The sequence below is a fragment of the Podarcis tiliguerta genome (assembly GCF_965153285.1).
Source record: "Podarcis tiliguerta genome assembly, chromosome: 4".
In the NCBI taxonomy this organism is placed as follows: Eukaryota; Metazoa; Chordata; class Lepidosauria; order Squamata; family Lacertidae; genus Podarcis; species Podarcis tiliguerta.
In genome coordinates, this window is record NC_139537.1 from 14,088,138 (window position 1) to 14,110,983 (window position 22,846).

At 46.2% G+C, this 22,846-nt stretch overlaps 1 protein-coding gene across 6 annotated transcripts in view; it reads right to left on the minus strand.

Annotated features, from left to right (window-relative positions):
- NOX4 (NADPH oxidase 4) overlaps positions 1-22,846 on the minus strand; it is a 101,409-nt gene that overhangs the window by 31,715 nt on the left and 46,848 nt on the right. For all 6 annotated transcript variants that reach the window (XM_083436527.1, XM_083436528.1, XM_083436526.1 and 3 more), the window contains one exon: positions 18,784-18,844. In XM_083436527.1, coding sequence (XP_083292653.1) covers positions 18,784-18,844 — 61 coding nt within the window. The remainder of the gene's footprint in view (positions 1-18,783; positions 18,845-22,846) is intronic.

Consider the following 22,846-nt stretch of genomic DNA (forward strand, 5'->3'; position numbering starts at 1 on the left):
GGGGGATGGGGAAGTTGTGTTGAGGACGCATAATTCCTTGTGTCGATGGGATGAATTTCTTGGACGACACCCCAGGCCTGCATGCCGGTACATAAACATAAAACATAAAAATCCATAGTTGGGCAATACCAACCAAAATCTCAGTAAACAATGGCAAAGTTTTTACAGCAGCCAGGCTATTCCTGTCCAGGAACTGCTGTAGCCAGAGAAACAGAAGCTAGGAAATGGCAATGCTTGCCACAGAGGACACTTGGGCCACCAGCGACAAAGGCCAGTATCCAGGAGTAACCACACACTTGCACCTTCAGAAGGAGTGAAACCCCATTCAGAACAGGCAACGTATCTGTCAGGGAACTGCCATTGGAGCGGGAGGCGGAGAGGAGGCTCCAGGACGATGGTGGAGAGGGTCCCAGTAGGGGGAGAGGTAGCCCATCCGCTGGGGAAGGAAATCAGCGTAACACCAGTGGAGAAGGGGGGCAGATGGGGGAATCGGAGAGGTGGCTCCAGGACTCTTCGCAGGAGACCAGCGGAGAGGGCACGAGTACTCCGTTGCCCACACCCACCTTGCGCAGAAAACTTCCGCGCAGGCAAAGGGGGAGGAGACTGGGCGTCAAACAGCTTCTATGCTGGAAGAGGTTTAAGAAACGCTCACTGACAGATTCTGCCAGCGACTGAGGCAGCCACGGAACTTGAGGCTGTCCAGACAGCAAGGGTTCAACCAGGCAACCTAGCCAGGAGTAATGGCAACTTACGCACGAGCAACCCCTAGAACCATTACATTATCTATCTTGCGGACCCACCTACCCAAAGAATCTCCATTTCCCCGGGATTCTTGTACAATTGATTGGCCTTCATCTGTCCCACCACATGGGGAGAGAGGTTGTGTGTTTTTGCAAGCCAAAACCATCCTACCAAGGGCTTGGTGAACTTAGTGGGTTTTTGCTGGGTAAACTTTCCTTCCCCAGGATTCAATGTGCTTTAACTGTACGGTGGGCACACAGCCAGAGAGAGAGAGAGAAAGAAAGAGAGAATTAGTTAGTTCAGGAGCAGTGGGCTTAGTTTGATGCCAAAGAGTGTTCTCATTCATAGAGAGCACGTGTTGCGGTGGGGTCTGGCAGGCCACCCCTCTGTTGCTGGGCGGGTTAGTTTGGATGACCATCCGCAGTGATTGAGCGGTTGGGTTGTTGGGCAAATTTTGGTGTTGCAATTTAGAGGGTTGGACCAAAGGTTATAAAGTGAAGTCACACAGCACTGACTGGACTCTTTGCTGTGTGCATCAGATCACCCGCCCACCCTCCCTTGCTATGCCTGTCATGGGGCCGCCTGCTTTTGGGGCAGGGGCCTGGTAGGAAGTTTGTCCAATTGGCTGATTGGCTGGTGCCATTTGGTTTTTGCCTACTGCGTAGCAAATCATCACAACTGCCCCTCCAATGCTGCTGCAGAACGGGAATTCCATTAAAGGAATCCAGGGGCTTGCCATTCTTTCGTCTGTACCCCTAAAGGGGGCTTAGGGCCATGCAAGCCCCCTGGCAGCATGCTGGGGGGGGGGGGGTGAGGGTCCGGTGTCCAGCTCCATGCTCTCCCCAATATTGTTTTCCCTTACTGGCTTTCGCTGGAATCCGGAAGTCAGTTCTGTCCCTGGGTGTGGGGACAGACAGTCATAACCAATGCTTAAGCAACCACTCACATTGATGTATTTTAATAAAGTTGTGGCCAACATTATGCCAAAAACCTTAAACAAAAATTATGTGTGAAGTGTGAATTATTTGGGGGTGGCTTGGAGGACCTCGACACGCAAATTATCTTACGAGTTCCTAACACTTAAGGGTTAAACGTTCTGTTGTGTGATCACCTTCTATGAGGAGGAGGTGGTGGCCGGGGACCCAAGCATCCCTACAAGCATCCCTAGCTTCCTTTAAGAAGCTGGGTGAAGAGAACCACTTGGAAAGACAAAAGCATTCCTAGAGAGTTAGAACATAAAGCCACAAAGCCTCACAAAACAAATTCTCTTCTCTCTCTCTCTCTCCTGTTCTTGGTGAATGGAGAAACCTTCCTCCTGGGGCAGCAGGCCTAAACAGCTGCACTTCATACACAATTAACCCTTGCTTTTTTTGGTTACCGGTACTGAAAATGTTCCAGAAGAGAGACAGACACAGCGCTGTTTAGAGGAGGCCAAAATGCCACCGAAAAATGCATCAGGGTTGAAGGGTATCGTCAGGAACTGGTTTGTCAACTTGAATAGGTCTGTAAAGACCACCAGATTCCTCCTCATCCTTCTCCTGATCATGGTCTGCTCCCTCTGTTGAGGAGAGACCATTGCTCAGGGGTCGAGAGCATGCAGACAGTGCCAGCTTCAACCTAGAATCATAGAGTTGGAAGAGACCACAAGGGCCATCGAGTCCAACCCCCTGCCAAGCAGGAAACACCATCAGAGCACTCCTGACATATGGTTGTCAAGCCTCTGCTTAAAGACCTCCAAAGAAGGAGACTCCACCACACTCCTTGGCAGCAAATTCCACTGTCAAACAGCTCTTACTGTCAGGAAGTTCTTCCTAATGTTTAGGTGGAATCTTCTTTCTTGTAGTTTGGATCCATTGCTCCGTGTCCGCTTCTCTGGAGCAGCAGAAAACAACCTTTCTCCCTCCTCTATGTGACATCCTTTTATATATTTGAACATGGCTATCATATCACCCCTTAACCTCCTCTTCTCCAGGCTAAACATGCCCAGCTCCCTTAGCCGTTCCTCATAAGGCATCGTTTCCAGGCCTTTGACCATTTTGGTTGCCCTCCTCTGGACACGTTCCAGTTTGTCAGTGTCCTTCTTGAACTGTGGTGCCCAGAATTGGGCACAGTACTCCAGGTGAGGTCTGACCAAAGCAGAATACAGTGGCACTATTTCTTCCCTTGATCTAGATGCTATACTCCTATTGATGCAGCCCAGAATTGCATTGGCTTTTTTAGTTGCCGCGTCACACTGTTGGCTCATGTTAAGTTTGTGGTCAACCAAGACTCCTAGATCCTTTTCACATGTACTGCTCTCAAGCCAGGTGTCACCCATCTTGTATTTGTGCCTCTCATTTTTTTTTTGCCCAAGTGCAATACTTTACATTTCTCCCTGTTAAAATTCATCTTGTTTGTTTTGGCCCAGTTCTCTAATCTGTCTAACCTCTGACAGGACAGGACTCCAGTTAGAGTAGCAGGACTGGAAACGTTCTCTAACTGAAGCCTTGGGGATTTGCTCCTGGCCACAGTAGACCAGTGGTGAGGAACCAGATATTGATGGACTTAAGAGCCCCATCAGCCCCAAGCAGTATCACCAATGATCAGGGTTGATGGGAGTTGTAGTTCATCAACATTTGGAGGGCCTTCATGCAGCTACACCCCTACACCTGAGGCGGTAAACTGCTGCTCAAGCATTTATTTTATTCTTCTCCTTCAGCCACAAAAGCCAGCAGTAAGAGTAACGTCTATGAATGGGTAGAAAGCTGCCTTAAATATGTAGAGCAGAGGGGACAGTTTCCCTCCTCTCCCAGCTCAGAGCCATACTGGTGAAGAAAATACTCTCCCCCTCGCCACAACTTCTGCTGATCTGCATATTTACAGGAAAAAATAAAGTTTAAAAAATAATATTGAGCTGCACTAAATCCAGACACTCCCATAGAGTTGTGGTACCTGACACTCCTGAGCCACTGAATTTGTATATAAAATAAAATTAGACGAAATGGCAAATTAGCAGTCTTGAGAACTTTGGCCCCTAGACACTTCTAGTTTTTTTCATTAGCCTTCGATTCTCACAAGCAGATGTCCACGGGAAACTTGTAAGCAGAACATCTTTCTGCCCACCTATGATTTTCCACAACTGCTATTCAGAGACCTGTTGCCACTGAGAGTGGAAATAGAACATAGCCATCATAGTTAGCCTTATCCTCCATCGATTTGCCTAATCCTCTTCTAAAGCCATCCAGATTGGTGGCCATGCAGACTTCTTTTGCAAGAACAAATTCCTGTGTGTGTGTGTGTGTTCTTGAATGTTTCTGTCTCTGGGCTTCTATGCCATGGTGATGCAACCCTTTCACCAAAATAAAAACAGCCACCTGTGTAACGAATGGAAAAGAAACATTAGGTGCAAATACCCAAATCGCTTACTCTAGAATCACACTATTAAAACTGGAGACTTTGCAGACACCAGCTACAATCCACAGCTTTGCAGCTGATCAGCACACAGCCTCGAGTCAATTTTCTCTGAGCAATTCCCTGAGCTGAAACACACACACACACAAACCACCCAAAGCACTTTGAAAACTCCTTCAGTTTCATCTTCCTGGATTGCAGCTTCAAATCGGGGCGCATGGCAGAGGGAGGGGGAGAATCTTGCATGACTTCTTCCCGTTTGTGTTTTGAGATAGGCAGTCTGATATTTAGTGGAAGGATGGAGAAATAGAGTGGATAAGAGAGATATCCGAGGGCTTATCCACAATTCCCCTTGTCCCGTTGAATTCCCTCCAGTGGAAAACAGCTTCTCAACACTCAATAATTTTATTATTTGCTAGATTGGAGTAAACAGCGATTTGAGTTTCCCCCAGATTTCCCTCTGTTCCAATTCATCACCAAAGAATGGGTTTCCCATTGGGAAGGAGTGGGGCAAGAGGAAAACCAGCACAGAACCTTGCTTTCTAGACACAGTTCAAGCTGCAAAAAGTTGCAAGAAGCCTTTGAGGAAGCGGAAGGCTCCCATTTGCTGTTCAGTGGACCTGTCTGGCTGAAAACACTGAAAAGTCTCACTGTAAATGCTTTCATTCAGCAGCTGCTTTGAAGCGAACAGGGCAGTGTGTACAACCATCAGACCCCAGCTGGATTCTAATTAAACTTCCTGTTCACATTAACTTGGAGAGTCTGCTGGGATGGAGGCTCATGCATTTTCCCAAGACCTGGTCTCTTTGGAGGTTCCATTTCCTGCTAACAGCTGACTGGAGTGCAATGCTGAAATCCTTGAGAATCATTTGTTGTGGGAAAGCCTTTCTCCTAACAAAGAAAACAAAACAAAACAAACCTTCTCCCAGCCCCCTTGGAGCAAGAGAAGCAGGAAATGTTCTGTATAGGGAGAAGAGCCCTTGGATTAATTACCTCGGCAGATTCCCCTCCTTGAGGAGGCTGCCCATCGTAGACAGCGAAAAGTTTTTCTTCTCTCATAATAGTAGAACCCGGGGCCATCCAAGGAAGGTGGATATTGGAAGAGTCAAGGCAGTCCTTTGGTATTTCATCTTGAAAAGATTATTTATGTATGTGTCAACAGCCGCAAGAATGCTTTCCGCCCAGAACTGGAAGGAAGAGAAAGTCCCAACAAAAGAAGAACCAAGACGATGGACTATGCCAAAATGGCAAAAATGACCATGAAGATCAGACACTAAGATGGCAAGAAATTTAGTAAAGAGTGGGGGGAAATTATAGAATCATAGAATCATAGAGTTGGAAGAGACCACAAGGGCCATCGAGTCCAACCCCCTGCCAAGCAGGAAACACCATCAGAGCACTCCTGACATATGGTTGTCAAGCCTCTGCTTAAAGACCTCCAAAGAAGGAGACTCCACCACACTCCTTGGCAGCAAATTCCACTGTCAAACAGCTCTTACTGTCAGGAAGTTCTTCCTAATGTTTAGGTGGAATCTTCTTTCTAGAGTACCTTAAAGATCACCGTAGATATTTAAAAACATTAGCAGGATTGTTAGAACACTTATAATGTGATAAGGCTAAAGTTAAAAATGGATATAAATCAAATTTGAAAAATGTAATTAGATGCAGTAGAAAGAAATAGAGAAACATTGGAAATGGGGGCGGGGGGCGGGAATCAGGTGATTCAAGTAATCTCAGATATATAAAAAATTGAAAATGATTTAATTGTATAAGGATACTTTTTAAAAATGGAAAAAATATTATTTTTTTTAAAAAGAGTCAAGGCAAATCAAAAAAGAAGTACTTCTTCACACGGCGTGTGGTTAAGGGATGGAATTTGCTCCCTCAAGAGGTAATGATAGCCAGAAACTTGGACGGCTTTAGAAGAGGATTAGACATCCATGAGGAATAAGGCTGTCATGCCATGGTGGAAGAAGTGTGCCTTCTTGGCCGCTGTGAAAACAGGGTGCTAGTTTTAGGTGGGCCATGGGGTCACGAAGAGTCGGGCATGACTAAACGACTAAACAACAACAAAGCATACTTACTGGGCTGCATGGCTTTCTTAGAAATTCCCTACACAGCGGCTACAGTTCTGTGAGTGGGCATGTGGCCAAGCAGAGATTTGCATACCTCTGGGGCTTGCATCTTGTGTTGTAAGCACAAAACAGCATCTATTCCCATGGAAGAAGTGTGTTTGGGATTTGTGTTGTGGCTGGCACGGAGAATTGCGTTCCTTTTTAAAAAGGTAATTGCTTTCGAGTGCACACCTTGGAAGAAGCCCACTGGGAACCAGGGCAGGTTCAGTGAAGGAACAAAACCAGATGGAGACAAGGCAGATGGCAGCGAACTGACCAATCTAGCACAAAGTCAAGAGGCATGCCATATTCTCCACTTCCTTCCTCTATTTTGGAGGTAGCTAGTACTATCCAGGACAGTTACAAGGACCATTGAGGGGAACTTTCTGCATGCAAAGCAGAAGCTATTGTTGTTGTTGTTTAGTCATTTAGTCGTGTCTGACTCTTCATGACCCCATGGACCAGAGAACGCCAGGCACTCATCCACTGCCTCCCGCAGCTTAGTCAAACTCATGCTGGTAGCTTCAAGAACACTGTCCAGCCATCTCGGCCTCTGTCGTCCCCTTCTCCTTGTGCCCTCCATCTTTCCCAACATCAGGGTTTTTTCCAGGGAGTCTTCTCTTCTCATTAGGTGGCCAAAGTATTGGAGCCTCAGCTTCACGATCTGTCCTTCCAGTGAGCACTCAGGGCTGATTTCCTTCAGAATGGATAGGTTTGATCTTCTTGCAGTCCATGGGACTCTTAAGAGTCCTCCAGCACCATAATTCAAAAGCATCAATTCTTCGGCGATCAGCCTTCTTTATGGTCCAGCTCTCACTTCCATACATCACTACTGGGAAAACAGTTGTTCTTGTTGGACTACAACTCCCATCATCCCTAACCACTGGTCCTGCTAGTTAGGGATGATGGGAGTTGTGGTCCAGAAACAGCTGGGGACCCAAGTTTGAGAAACACTGACACCATAGAGCTTTGGCCCTTCCCCCAGCAGAGGCGTGCAGGACCTTTGACCTGCCCAGTGCAATTGAACTACAACTCCCATCAGCCAAAGCACAAGCCTCTCCCAACCAAGGGCCAGTGCACCTTATCGGGGCAGAGGACCACCGCTGTGAAGGGTTGCTGAGAGAATGTAATGGGCCAACACTTTATGCATGGAGCCTGGAACCATGGTTGAAGTAGAAGACATGAGGATTTTTTGCAGGGACCATAACTTGTAACCAAGGAAGCCGTCACAAGGAGAAGCCATTTCAAAGAGTTGCCCCATGCTTGGAAAACCCAGCTTCTATTTCATTTTGTAATAAGATTTTTATTAAAGTTTTTCATAATATAACAAGCTATCAGCTACCACAAAATATAAATAAATAGAAAAAACACACACTAATAAACCAAGTAGCATAGAGAGCCCTCTCTTAAAGGGACTTCTTAGCCCTTGCCACCCACAGAAGATAGTAGCTCCTCCCTTCCTTTCTCCTCCCAGCCTCTCACCCAGGGAAATCAACATTTCCCTGTCTCCCATCCAGTGTTCTCAGTCAACCATCTACCACCCTCAGGAGGATGTGATCCTTGGACCTTAATAAAGACCCCAGACACAGGACTCCAAAGGGGGGCGGAGACAAAAAAGGGAGACAAAAGGAAGGAAGGAAGGAAGGAAGGAGAAAAAGAAGAGAAAGAAAAAATAAAAAGAAAGGGCGGGATAATTGAGAAGTTGGGATGACTGAAGGATGGAAGAATGAGGAAACCCCAACGAAAGAACAATGGCAAAGCCACTCCCGATTTGGAGAGGGGGTGGTGTTGCGGGCTCGCGCCCACGACTACAATCTCGCGGGGCTAGTCAGCCCCGCGGGATTCCCAGGGATTCCCCTCATTATCTTAGGTTCCCCTGGCCAGCCAATCGGCTGGCTTAGAGGGCGGGGCTTAGGCTAATATAGGTCGGGGCAGCCCACGGCTCGCCCCTTTCCTTCCGCAGCAGCAGCTCGTTTCCCACCCACCCTCCCTTTAGGTTTTGCCCTGGACTTTGCTATGGGCTTCGGCTGGTCGCCGCAAGGGGCCTGGTAGGAGTTTTTCCATTTGGCTAATTGGCTATGTTTTGAAGCCTCTTGGTTTTTTCGCCTACCTCGTAGCAAAACGTCACAACTTCCCGGTTTTGGCGGTTAGGCATTGGCTGGGGTAATTGTCATGCAAATGTGGACGGGGGGGAGGAGCGCCATCACCTCCCCCAGATCATGAAGGGTAGTTCGTTAAAGGACTCCGAGGGGCGTCGCCTCGTCCGAAACCTACGGAGGCTAGGGCCTAAAGCGCGCCCCCGAGCGGTAACCCCTGGGTGGGGCGCCTACGGATGTACATCTCGGGGGGCTCCCCCTGTTGGTGTTTAACCCTTCCCGGTTAGACCGGATAGTCGGTTAGGGCCAATGCCTAAAGCCAATACCTCTCTACCTGTAATCAATAAAGTTGTGGCCATTTATGCCCATTAACCTTAATTCTGGTGTCCGTGTCTTTATTTCTACTCATGTGGGAGGGGGCGGGTATTGCCACGCAAGAAAAACTGATGAGTCATGTGGAGATGGCAAAGTTGCCATAAAAATTACAGTGGTACCTCTGGTTGCGAATGGGATCTGTCCCAGAGCCCCATTTGCAACCTGAAAGGAACGCAACCACATCTGCGCACGCATGGGTCGCGATTCACCGCTTCTGCATGACTTCATTTTGCGCGTCTGTGCATGTGCGAGCGGCGAAACTCTGAAGCAACCCTTTCCGGTACTTCTGGCTCGCCGCGGGACGCAACCTGAAAACAATCAACCTGAAGCAAACATAAGATGAGGTATGACTATACGTGAGAAGGACAACAGTGACTTCAAGGAAGAACTTTTTACCAACTATCTAAAAAAACAACAAAATGAGTTGGACTCCTTGGCAGGCATTGAATAAACATCCATAAATTTATTAGTAGAATATATGACAGATAAGACAATGATATGCACAATTTTTAACATGCAGAGAATAAAACATGCAAACAAATTAGAGAGGGAAGCTGAGGGAAGTCCTGAGGGGGTGGTAGAGGGAGGGAAGGGGGGAAATGCAATTGGTTATTTTGATTGATTATTTGTTTTGTTAAAATGGTTTAATAATTTTTTTTTAAAAAAAAAGAGAGAGAGAGAAGTTGAGTTGATTGAGAGGCTGGAAACCCCAACTTCTCAGTCCTCCCACAGCGCCATTACAAAGGAGTGCAAAGCTATGCCAGCTAATCTGGTGGAATCCCAGCAGAACTGTGCCACCCTGGAGAGCTCCTTTAATAGATGTGCCAGGAGGGGCAGCGGCACTAATCAGCAGCAGAGGTGGCCCAGCTGGCAGAAAACCTTTTTCACGTTTGGATTCAGCAGCACTAAGCCCACCCTTCTGCCATTCTCCCTTCCTGTCACACGGCTGCCTTCCGATGCCTTATTTCTAAAAGGCATCAGTGCTCACGCCTTCAGGATGCTGGCAAGGTCTAAGATGAGGACATGAAAGGCACAAGGGGGCCACCAGGTGCAGACAGGCAAAAAAAGGCATCTGCCACACAGAGGAGGGGAAGACTTCGCTGCTTGCAGATCCACCTGAGCTATAGGGGTGTCTTACATTTCTCATTCTCTGGGATTTGGGGCGGGGAGGGGCAATTCAATTTGCATTTAAAGGTGAACCTATTTAATTCACACTTTCTGAAACCATCTGTCAACTGCCATCCTTTGGAATTTGCAGCCATCCTTTGCAATCAGCACTTCTCTGGATGTTGCAATGCAGCCGGCCGGCAAAGAAGAGGGTACAAAATTGCATATACATTGGTACCTCGGGTTACATACGCTTCAGGTTACAGATGCTTCAGGTTACAGACTCCGCTAACCCAGAAATAGAACCTCAGGTTAAGAACTTTGCTTCAGGATGAGAACAGAAATCGTGCAGCGGCAGCAGGAGGCCCCATTAGCTAAAGTGGTGCTTCAGGTTAAGAACAGTTTCAGGTTAAGAACGGACCTCCGGAACGAATTAAGTACTTAACCCGAGGTACCGCTGTGCCAGGGTTAAGTGTGCATAGAAATTCGTATCTTAGTGAAAACAGCGTGCAAGTATACATCTTATTAGCAAAAACTGCTTTGCAAAAAATGAGCATTTTAGGCAAGCGTGCATACAAAAATGCCAGTATTAGGAGAAATTCTCATCCAAAATGCTGATGAATTTTCATGAGGACTTAATAAACAACAACCACATAAAGGTACAAGGTAAAAGGACCACTGATCGTTAAGTCCAGTCGCGGACGACTCTGGGGTTGCAGCGCTCATCACATATTTATGTGGAAATGTGGAAAACTAAACTTAAGACCCGAAAATGGGAAACTGAACCCTCTACAAGAATGCTGTTTTAGGGAAGGAGGTGCAAAAAGAAAACCAGAAGATGCTTTGTACAGAGTCAAACCATCGTTCCAAAGAACCTAGACTTGTCTGCTCTGTCTTGTCTCTGGCAGAGACCTTTGATATCACCTGCTACCTTTTTTTATAACAATTTTTTTTATTTTTCCAAAAATAACAAAAATAAAAACAACCACAATACAAAAACAAAACATGACATGACACGACAAAATTACTTCTCTCTAGTCCCTTCCTTGGTTCTATTATTTATCAGCTTACTGCATGTCCATTATTAAATTTAAAACCTATTTAAACTTCCTGTTATCCATTCATAACAAAATTACAGTGGTGCCCCACAAGACGAATGCCTCGCAAGACGGGAAACCCGCTAGACGAAAGGGTTTTCCGTTTTGGAGGTGCTTCGCAAAACGAATTTGCTATGGGCTTGCTTTGCAAGACGAAAATGCCTTGCGATTCCTGGGGGTTGTTTTTTCGCTCCCCACCCCCTTTTCTAAGGCACTAAGCTGCTAATAGCCTTTTAGCAGCTAATCTGCTAATCCCTTAAGCCTTTAATAGCCGCTAATAGCCACTAAACCGCTAATAGCGCTAATCCGCTAATCCACTAATGGGCTTGCTTCGCAAGACGAAAAAAGCGCTAGATGAAGAGACTCACGGAACGCATTCTTTTCGTCTTGCGAGGCACCACTGTACAAGTAATCTTAAAACCCTGCTAATGTATTAACCTGTGCACAATGCTTTTGTACATATGCAATAAGCCCCTTCCATTCTTCCTTAAATTCAAGATATCACCTGCTACCTGATCCATTTTGAAACTGAAGATACCTGGGACTAAACCTGGGGCAGTGGTCACTGGTCCATCTAACTCAATAATGCCTGCACTAACCAGCAGCACCTATCCAGGGACTCAGGCCAGGGGTCTCTCCCAGACATACCTGGAAATGCCAAGGACTGAACCTGGAACCTTTTGCATGCATAGCAAATGCTCAAGCCTCAAGCCAGGAGTTGCAAAGAAATCACCTGTTTTGCTGTTTGCTTGTTGCGTGGCGAGTCCCCCCCCCCCCAGTGGAAATAAAGACACATGACATGATTACAGTGGTGCCTCGCAAGACGAAATTAATCCATTCCGCAAGTCTCTTCGTCTAGCGGTTTTTTCGTCTTGCGAAGCAACCCTATTAGCGGCTATTAGCGGCTATTAGTGGCTATTAGTGGCTATTAAAGGCTTAAGGGCTTAGCAGATTAGCTGCTAAAAGGCTATTAGCAGCTTAGCGCCTTAGAAAAAGGGGGTGGGGAGCGAAAAAACCCCTCAAAAATCGCAAGACATTTTCGTCTTGCGAAGCAAGCCCATAGAGAAATTCGTCCTGCGAAGCACCTCTGAAAACGGAAAACCCTTTCGTCTAGTGGGTTTTCTGTCTTGCGAGGCATTCGTCTTGCGGGGCACCACTGTATTAAGGTTAATGGGCTAAATAAGGCCACAACTTTATTGGTTACAGGTGATGAGCGGTATTGGCTTAGGCATTGGTCCTAACCGACTATATCTGACTCCAGCCCGTCCGCTTGAAGTCCGGGAAGGGTTAACCACCAATAGGGGGAGTCCTGCTGATGCACATCAACTAGGAACTCCCCCGGGGTCACCACTCGGGGGTGTGCCTTAGGCCCACACTTCCATAGGCTTCGGACAGGGCCACGCCCCCCGGAATCCTTTATCGGACTACCCTTCGATATGCGGGGCAGGTGATGGCGCTTCCTCCCCTCTTCCATCTACAGAACAATACCAATACTAATGCCTAACCGCCAATACCAAGAAAGTTGTGACGATTTGCTACGAGGTAGGTGAAAACCAAGTGGCTGGTGCCAATTTGCCAAGTGGAAAAATTCCTACCAGGCCCCTCAACGGTGACCAAGCAAGGTCCATAGCAAGGTCAAGGAACGAAAACCTTATAGGGCGGGAGGGTGGGAAACAGGAACAGCTGGCAGCAGCAAAGAGGGAGATCCCCGGCCGCATCCTAGTTTAAATAAGGCAGGCCACACCCCCAGAGCCAGCCGATTGGCTGGCCTGGAGGTGACGCAGCGGGGAATCCCCCCCCCCAATCATATGGGGGCTGAGTTCCAGCGTGTGTGATGGGGCCGTGAAGTCCTCAACTCCACCTCCTCCAAATGGTGGAAGTGGCCTTTCTTACAGCAGCTGAAACAGTTGTTCGGAGCTGCCACCCCCCATTTCCTCCTCTCTCCCAAATACCCATAAAATATAACTGCATAATCACATGACGTCATTCCATGGTGAATCTTTGACAAGAGGCTTGTCTGACCCCTTCCCTACGTTCCATCATTCCGGTTGTCTAGACAAGCTTTCCTATACAGGTTTTTCTGCTGACTCTGGTTTTAATTATTTGTCTTTCTTTCTCTCACTCTTCCCCCCCCCCTTTTGCATTCTTTCATCTTTTTGTTTGTTTGCTGATTTTGCATCTGGGTCTTGTTGTTTTTAAAATAAATCTAAGCACTCTCTTTTTTGGCTGTGGAAAAGAAGGATCAAAACAATCATTTAAATAAAAAATAAAATGAATTGTCAGTTAATAAAGAAAGAAATGGCAGCTACCACTGGGATTTGCACACAATTTTTTGGTAAATTGGGGAAGTTAGCACACCTCAGCTTGTGTGATGCATCAGCTAAACAGAGTCCCAGCAGAGTTTTCAGAGATTTTATGCTCCCAGCAGAAAGCTTCTCCCAGAGTCCCTGGTTAAAGGGAAAACTTCTCTTCCACACAGTTCAAAGGGTCTATTGCATCCAGACACAAGACAAAGCTAAAGATTGCTACCTACTATGTAAAGTTCTTTTGTTCTTTGGAGTAAAAATACATAGGTACAGATCCACCAACACTAAGGTAAAAGGTAAGGTAAAGGACCCCTGGATGGTTACGTCCAGTCAAAGGCGACCATGGGGTTGCGGCGCTCATCTCGTTTTCAGGCCGAGGAAGCTGGCGTTTGTCTGCAAACAGCTTTCTGGGTCATGTGGCCAGCATGAGTAAATTGCTTCTGGCACAACGGGACACCGTGATGAGTGCCAGAGCGTACAGAAACGTCGTTTACCTTCTTGCCGCAGCGGTACCTATTTATCTACTTGTACTGCTGTGCTTTTGAACTGCTAGGTTGGCAGAGCTGGAACAGAGCAACGAGAGCTCACCCTGTCTTTGGGATTCAAACCGCCGACCTTCTGATCAGCAAGCCAAGAGGCTCAGTGGTTTAGACCACCACACCATGCTAGCTAAACCCACAGCCTCTTTCCCTTGACTCTTGCAGATTCAGAGTCTGATAGCATCAGGATTTGCAAAAACAGGACTTGATGAAAGTGATACTGAACCAATATTCCTGAACCATTGGGTGGGTGAATGTCACAACAAGTCATCTATTCGACCTCACTGGTGTTGCCATGGTGATCCAGTGCACCTGGTACTCTTATCTCAGAGCATCAAGACACAAGACCGAGCACTGTGCAATCTAGCCTGTTGTTCATGTGGCATAGTGGTTAGAATATTGGACTAGGACCTGGAAGATCAGGGTCCAAATCCCCATTCGGCCATGAAGATCACTGGGTGACCTTTAACCATCACTGCCTCTCAGCCTAACCTACCTCACAGGGTTGTTTTTGGGATTAAATGAGGAGCGAGTGCACCAAGGACACCACCTTGAGCTTGGAGAAAAAGATGGGATATAAATGCATATTATAATAATTATTAATAATAATAAATAACATTATTATGAACAATAAACAACAGAGATACAGTGGTGCCCCGCAAGACGAATGCCTCGCAAGACGGAAAACCCGCTAGATGAAAGGGTTTTCCGTTTTGGAGGTGCTTCGCAAAACGAATTTCCTATGGGCTTGCTTCGCAAGACGAAAATGTCTTGCGAGTTCCTGCGGGGTTTCTCCCCTCCCCCCCCTTTTTTCCCAAGCCGCTAAGCCGCTTATCAGCTGATCTGCTAAGCCGTTTATCAGCTGATCCGCTAAGCCCCCTAAGCTGCTAATAGTGCTAATCCGCTAAGACACTAATGGGGTTGCTTCGCAAGACGAAAAAAACCGCAAGACGAAGAGACTCGCGGAACGGATTCTTTTCGTCTTGCGAGGCACCACTGTACAATAATTTATTTATGCCTCTTGCTCTAATCTTCTCCCACTCTGGGATTATCTCCTGTAAGGTGTGTTTTTTAAACACTGAAAGAAAAATGAAACTCTTGCAGAAGGGAGCTCGAAGAGAGATTAAGGCGATAATTGCTTCATCTTTGTTTGTTTACCGCCGTTCATTAGAAGATTTTTTTCCCCTTTAAAAAGTCACAAGCAATTAATGAAAGTTGGCTAATGAGGGGGCTGTGTCGCTCACCTCGTTCTGAAGCCACAGTCTTCTTTCTCTAACCCCTGCCCGCCCACTGACTCCTGGGTCCCCACCCGCTTGCATCCAGCACTGTCAGGCTGTGGTCACTATCGATTACATGCTTCAGTTCTTCAGCAGCTCTAATCACATCTCTTGGGTTGCGGAGGATGATGCATTGCTCAGCGAGCAGCTCTGACTTTTTATCGCTAAATTATTGCAAGCAGCAAAGGACCTCAGTAGCCTTCCAAGCACAGCCTCTACTCAGTAGGGCCAGCCAACCCCAGGGTTGAGGGGTCCCTCAGAAAGGTGCTGACCACTGTTGGCCGCCATGATTTGTAATGCACCAGAACTCTGGCACTTCCAGAGAAGTGCATTGTGGGAAATTCAGATGGTGGACGCCAAGTTCTGTCATTGATGGTTCAGAGGTGCTAGTCAACAGCCAGAACTGGGAAACGTCTGAGATTTGGAGAGTTGCCATCAGTTGAGACAGAGAGAGAATAGTGGGCTAAGCAAATGAATGGCTGATTCAGTATTAAGGGAGATTTGGTGGTGCTGTGGGTTAAACCACAGAGCCTAGGCTTGCCAATCAGAGGGTTGGCGGTTTGAAGCCCCATGACAGGGTGAGCTCCCGTTGTTCGGTCCCTGCTCTTGCCAACCGAGCTGTTCAAAAGCATGAAGTGCAAGTAGATAAATAGGTACCGCTCCGGTGGGAAGGTAAACGGTGTTTCCGTGCACTCCTCTGGTTCGCCAGAAGCAGCTTAGTCATGCTGGCCACATCACTCAGAAAAACTGTCTGCAGACAAATGTCAGCTCCCTTGGCCAATAAAGCGAGATGAGCGCCGCAACCCCAGAGTCGGCCATGACTGGACCTAATGGTCAGGGGTCCCTTTACTTTTTATCTTGGTAAAGGGAAGGCCCTAGCTCAGTCATAGAGTTTGTGGCAGAGGTTTATTCCAGCCTAGCTGTGTACCACACTTACAATTGGCAAGAAAACTTCTAGATGTAAAATCTGTGCTCTGCCACTCTGACTCATATATTGGCAATCTTTTAGGGCTGTACCCAGCTAGAGTTGACTCATTGGAATAAATGGCCCTAAGTTAGTTATGGCTATCAATTCCAGTGGGTTTACTTTGAGTAGGACTAGCATGATACATGACTAGCAAGATTTAAAAAAAAAAAAAGGTAGTAGGGTTTAAACTCCTATAGCCTAGAAGCCCTTCTCCAGAGTCTACTGATCCCAGTTGCAGTTATTTGTTGCTATTAGAAGTGCAGTCTGCACATGCTCAGTTGAGGAATGTTTGCTGATGTCCCAGGACTAAGCTGCAGCACAAACACGTTCTCTCACACACAGCTCAGATGCTGATCCAAGGAACAAATTTTGCCGTGAACATATGTGTTACATAGGGAAGGACCTATTAAATTATTCCACTTATTTTTGTAACGCAGCATAAAGCGAGCCTTGCAAGCAAAACTATCAGATTAGCATTCATCCTAATTATTCTGCGTACAATATAGTTTCTATTGTAGAAGACTGTGCAACGTCCTACAAACATACCTTACAGTATTAATGTCAGCCTGAAATATATTTAGGAAAGGAAGCAGGAGGGAGGTTAGAATACTGCTCGTATTTGCAGAATGCTTTTATGTAGCTGGTTTTGTTTTCCTGGCTGTTGCATTCTTGGAAAGTAAAGAAGAGCCCTCTGGCCACAGCTGTCTTCAAAGGATGTCAGCCTTAAAACAAACACGACATGGTACTAAAAGGTGCCACAAAGGGATGCAGATCAAATAAAGGAGCAGAATGAGTTGGAAACGAGTGACGTAATCTACAAAATATTTACCACAGCTAAGCTTTTGGGGGCAGAAGAAAGTAACACAGGTCATGCTCATGAACGCACTGATGGTACTTGGCACATTCATGGACCACAAATCACATATTTGCAGTCAGCTCCCAGGCTGCTGTAGCAATTTATGGGGGATCAGGTCCTGTGAGGCTCTTCTTTATAGCCTCATTCCTGCCTGCACCACTCCCTAGACTGGGAGGCAGGGCAGGTGAGAAGAGGAAGAATCTGATCCAGGTGGTCCCATGAACCTATTTCTTCAAAGTGATGCAGGACCTGGTCACATGGCAAGCACGGGGTGTGTGTGTCGGGGTGTGTGTGTTGTGCATGCCCGCAGAGCTATCACACAGACACCGTAACTGACATAAACACTCGCCGAGACCTAGCCACTGTGATCCACGCGACGGTCACCTCCAGACTGGATTATTGTAACTCGCTCTACGTGGGGCTGCCCTTGAGACTGACCCTGAAACTCCAGCGGGTGCAGAATCGCTGCAGGATCACATTCACCCAGTGCTATACCAGCTACACTGGCTCCTGGTGGAGTACAGGATCAGGTTTAAGGTGCTGGTTTTAACCTTTAAAGCCCTAGGACCCTCATACCTACAGGACCGCCTCTCCTGGTATATGCGCTAAACCGGCACAGCACAGCACAGCGCGGAGACTCGCTTCCGCGGCACCAGAAATCGTGTCTGTGCAGATGCCGAAAACCACGGGGAGGTGTGCAATCTGGCCCACAGAGGGATCTCTGCTGAAGTGAAGTGGCCCAGGCAAGAAGAAGAGGAGTTTGGATTTGATACCCCGCTTTATCACTACCCGAAGGAGTCTCAAAGGGGCTAACATTCTCCTTTCCCTTCCTCCCCCACAACAAACACTCTGTGAGGTGAGTGGGGCTGAGAGACTTCAGAGAAGTGTGACTAGTCAAGGTCACCCAGCAGCTGCATGTGGAGGAGTGGAGACGCGAACCCAGTTCACCAGATTACGAGTCTATCGCTCTTAACCACTACACCACACTGGCTCTCAAGATAAACCTTGCCGACCCCTGGGTCATATAGTAATCAGGAAAATGAGAATACAATCAGCCACTGATGCTGTTGGCATCCATTTATATATGTGGGTCCCATCCCCCACCCAATTTCATCCTCTTCCACCACCATCACACACTCACCCATGACTCAAGTTTGAGCAAATTTCATTTCATACTCCCCTTGCTATCCAGCCTTTCGAATTCCCCTCCCCACAGGAGGTTGTGGACTCGCCTCCCTTGGATGCTTTTAAGCAGAGTCTGGATGGCCATCTGTCATGGATGCTGTAGCTGAGATGCCAGCATTGCAAGGGGGCTGGACAAGATGGCCCTTGGGGTCCTTTCCAACTCTACAATTCTACGAAAATTAAAAGCAGAATTCCTCATTTCCTGCAGAGGCCCAGTGGACCCCAGTGACGTTCTCACACAGCCCGAGAGAAGCATATCAGAACATGAAAGCAACTCCGTAATCTCAGCATGACATAGGTGTTAACTAACCTGGAAGCCAACCAAGCGGCTGGCATTAAAAAATCCCCTTATCTAGCAAATGCACATTTCAGCACTGACTTCCGCAGCCACCACATGTGGCCCAAAGGCAAGCAGGTTGCTGCACACAGAAAATAATATTTTGAAAGGAAAAAGCCAAGACACGGGCCGTATTATTAACAATTAGCATGACAATCAGAACAATTTGTCTGGACTCAAAATAACAACAACAAAGTGACATGTATAAGCACAGCTGAATGAAGCCATCAGCACAACTGCAATAAAAATCACCCAGGGTGGGGGGGCAAGCCCCTTGGAATCATGTTCTAAACAGCGTATGATTTGAAATTGCCATCTAGATGGAAGCTGCTGAGGAAAGGGGGTTTCAGGTCAAAGCCGTCTGTTAAGAGAGAGATTAAACCAACATTCACCTACCTGTCCAGTCGCCAACGACCTTAACGTGAACCCCAAAAGTTGCTTCAGAAGCTGTTGGGCACTGTGGGGGAAAATAAAATGAAGCGTGTTGAAATGCAGTTGTGGGGGGAAGTAATTAGCAATACAGTTTAACCGACAGCTCCACCAAATCTCCCTTAATACTGAATCAACCATTCATTTGCTTAGCCCACTACAGTGGTACCTCGGGTTACAGACGCTTCAGGTAACAGACTCTTCAGTTTACAGACTCTGCTAACCCAGAAATAGTACCTCGGGTTAAGAACTTTGCTTCAGGATGAGAACAGAAATCATGCTCTGGTGGCGCAGCGGCAGCTGGAGGCCCCATTAGCTAAAGCGGTGCTTCAGGTTAAGAACAGTTTCAGGTTAAGAACGTACCTCCGGAACGAATTAAGTACTTAACCCGAGGTACCACTGTACATCAATAACATGTGAAGGCCTCTTCTTCTTTTTGCAATAAGATTTTTATTGAGATTTCCCCGTAATACGATAAGATTACAACGATCTGACATACAAAACAAAACAAAAGAGAATCAAAAGAGAAAGAGGCAATAGAGATAAAGAGAGGGAAAAGAGAGAAACAGAGTGGTGGGAAACAAAGGAGAAACAGAGCAACATTAGCAAAAAATTACAAAAGAGAGACTTCCGATTTTCCTTCTATTCTATTCTATTCTATTCTATTCTATTCTATTCTATTCTAATTTGCTGGTCACACACTAGAAGAAAATATTACTTAAAACCATCTGTCAATATGAACAACTATCTACTCTACTTTCTGTTAAACAATATCCCCTCTAAGTTTCAGGGTCTTTTTTAAAAATGGAAATGGGATAAAAAGGTAAAGGGACCCCTGACCATTAGGTCCAGTCGTGGCCGACTCTGGGGTTGCGGTGCTCATCTCGCTTCATCGGCCGAGGGAGCCGGCGTATAGCCGCTTTTGGTGAACCAGAGCAACACACGGAAACGCCGTTTACCTTCCCGCTGGAGCAGTACCTATTTATCTACTTGCACTTTGACGTGCTTTCGAACTGCTAGGTTGGCAGGAGCAGGGACCGAGCAATGGGAGATCACCCCATCGCGGGGATTCGAACCGCCAACCTACTGGACATTTATTTGAATGAATGGGAGGATGCCTGGTTACACACACACACACACACACACACACACACACACACTCTCCCCTGAAAAGGCACATGATACCCAATAAAAAACAGTGACAAACAGGTACTAGGTGATGGGAAACATCTATCTCCTCCTGAGACCCTGGAGAGTTGTCATCAGTCAGATTACACTGACTAGGTAGACAAGCATCCTGACTATTGTAAGGTAGCTTCCTTTGGGACATAGCATCTATTATCCTAAGGGTCTCTTGTTTTCATTTTAAAGGCAGAGCCCTCCCTAGAGGAGGGGGGATGCCTCTGTGTGTATCATATAGAAGCAAACAGGGTGTGATTTTTTTCTAATTATTTTTTTTATTCTTGCTTCTCTCGCCTGGAGATTTAATTAATGGAGTTATCAGTTGACAATAGCACATGGCCAATTGACTAAGAGTACTATAACCACTTCAGCAATCATTATTATTATTATTATTATTTAATTAATGGAGACTTAATTAATGGAGTTATCAATTTACAAAAGCACATGGCCAATTTACTAAGATTACTATAACTACTTCAGCAATTATTTTATTTTTATTTATTTATTTTATATTTATTTATTTATTTATTTATTTATTTATTTATCTATTTATTTTACTGATTGATCGATATCCCAGGGCAGTGCACAACATCAAAACTATTTTACAGAAAAAATAATGATAAAAACGTAAAAAAACATAGCAAGAAGCACAACAGTCCTGTGAGGTAGACCAGTATAATCAACCTCAGTATTGTGACTGGTGGGAGGGAGCTGTTCCTGAAAGAACAGTGGCTTACGTAAAGGTACCAAACAACCTGGGTGGAATGCAACTATGCTTTACTCAAAGTAAACCCATTGAAATGAATGGACTTAGTCAGGTTCATTACTTTCAATGGGTCTACACCAAGTAAATTTTAGTTGAAACCACCATCAACACCCCTGTTGCCAAACTCTTGCCTTTCTAGAAAAGTTATGGTTTGCAAGGACTACATTTGAGCAGGTGGCACTGTGGTGTAAACCACTGGGCCTAGGGCTTGCTGATCGGAAGGTCACCGGTTTGAATCCCTGCAACGGGGTGAGCTCCCGTTCTTTGGTCCCAGCAGTTCGAAAACCCATCAAAGTGCAAGTAGATAAATAGGTACCGCTCCGGCGGGAAGGTAAACGGCGTTTCCGTGCACTGCTCTGGTTCGCCAGAAGTGGCTTAGTCATGCTGGCCACATGACTCAGAAAAACTGTCTGCAGACAAATGTCAGCTCCCTCGGCCAGTAAAGCAAGATGAGCGCTGCAACCCCAGAGTCATCCGCGAGGGGACTTAACTGTCAGGGGTCCCTTTACCTTTACCTTTTTAAGCCTTTTTCTCAACACTTTGTCTGCCTCCAACACTTTTTTAAGATGTTGATTGTTCTTTTGACATAGTTTAGTGCTTTTTCTAAGGCAGGATAATGCTAATTGAAATACAGTGATACATTGGGTTACATATGCTTCAGGTTACAGACTCCGCTAACCCGGAAATAGTACCTCGGGTTAAGAACTTTGCTTCAAGATGAGCACAGAAATTGTGCAGCGGCGGCGCAGCATCAGAAGGCCCTATTAGCTAAAGTGATGCTTCAGGTTAAGAACAGTTTCAGGTTAAGAACGGATCTCCAGAATGAATTAAGTTCTTAACCCGAGGTACCACTGTACATACACACCACACTGCCTCCCTCTGAAGTAAGTGAAATATGGAGAAGTCCATCTAAGGCCTGGAAACGATGCCTTATGAGGCACGGCTAAGGGAGCTGGGCATGTTTAGCCTGGAGAAGAGGAGGTTAAGGGGTGATATGATAGCCATGTTCAAATATATAAAAGGATGTCACATAGAGGAGGGAGAAAGGTTGTTTTCTGCTGCTCCAGAGAAGCGGACACGGAGCAATGGATCCAAACTACAAGAAAGAAGATTCCACCTAATTATTAGGAAGAACTTCCTGACAGTAAGAGCTGTTCGACAGTGGAATTTGCTGCCAAGGAGTGTGGTGGAGTCTCCTTCTTTGGAGGTCTTTAAGCAGAGGCTTGACAACCATATGTCAGGAGTGCTCTGATGGTGTTTCCTGCTTGGCAGGGGGTTGGACTCGATGGCCCTTGTGGTCTCTTCCAACTCTATGATGCTGTGATTCTATTCTATGATTCTAATCCCGCTTGCCCGATTCCACGGACACTCCAGTAGCATCACTTTAACAAATTACTTGTAAAAAGCCAGATTCCCCTCCTCCCCCTTTCGGAGTTTAGGAAGGCTATATTTCAACACTCTCTACAGATCCTCAGGGCTCCTTCGGGGATTCTTGGATGCCTTGCTCTGCTGATAAATCTCGCAGAAGGAAATGTCATCTACAAACTAGATGGAGAGAATCCAAGTTTTGCCTAATACAGTGTAATTTAAACACATACACACGCGTGTGCCATGTTCTCTTGAATCATTCATAGCCCATATCTGTGTAATGCTGTACCAACTGTGTCCCATCGAGATTAATGCAGCCACCAGCCCGTCAATTGATTACATTTTTATTCCATATGCAATGTTTGATGCATTACTGTATTTTAATATTTTGTTGGAAGCCGCCCAGAGTGGCTAGGGAAGCCCAGCCAGATGGGCGGGGTATAAATATATTATTATTATTATTATTATTATTATTATTATTATTATTATTATGCTGCCCTTCACCCAAAGATTGCAGGGCAGTTTGCAATATAAAAACACAAAGATATATACCATATTAACAAATGAAAACAATAACCTCCACCTCGCCCCAAATACAATTTATAAGGCCATAGATTGTTATCAGACCTTCCGGTTTGGGAGAGCCTAGTTCTACACTTAAAGTCATGGAAGGTCACAATATATGGAGTTGCATTCAGACTGGGTAGGGAAACA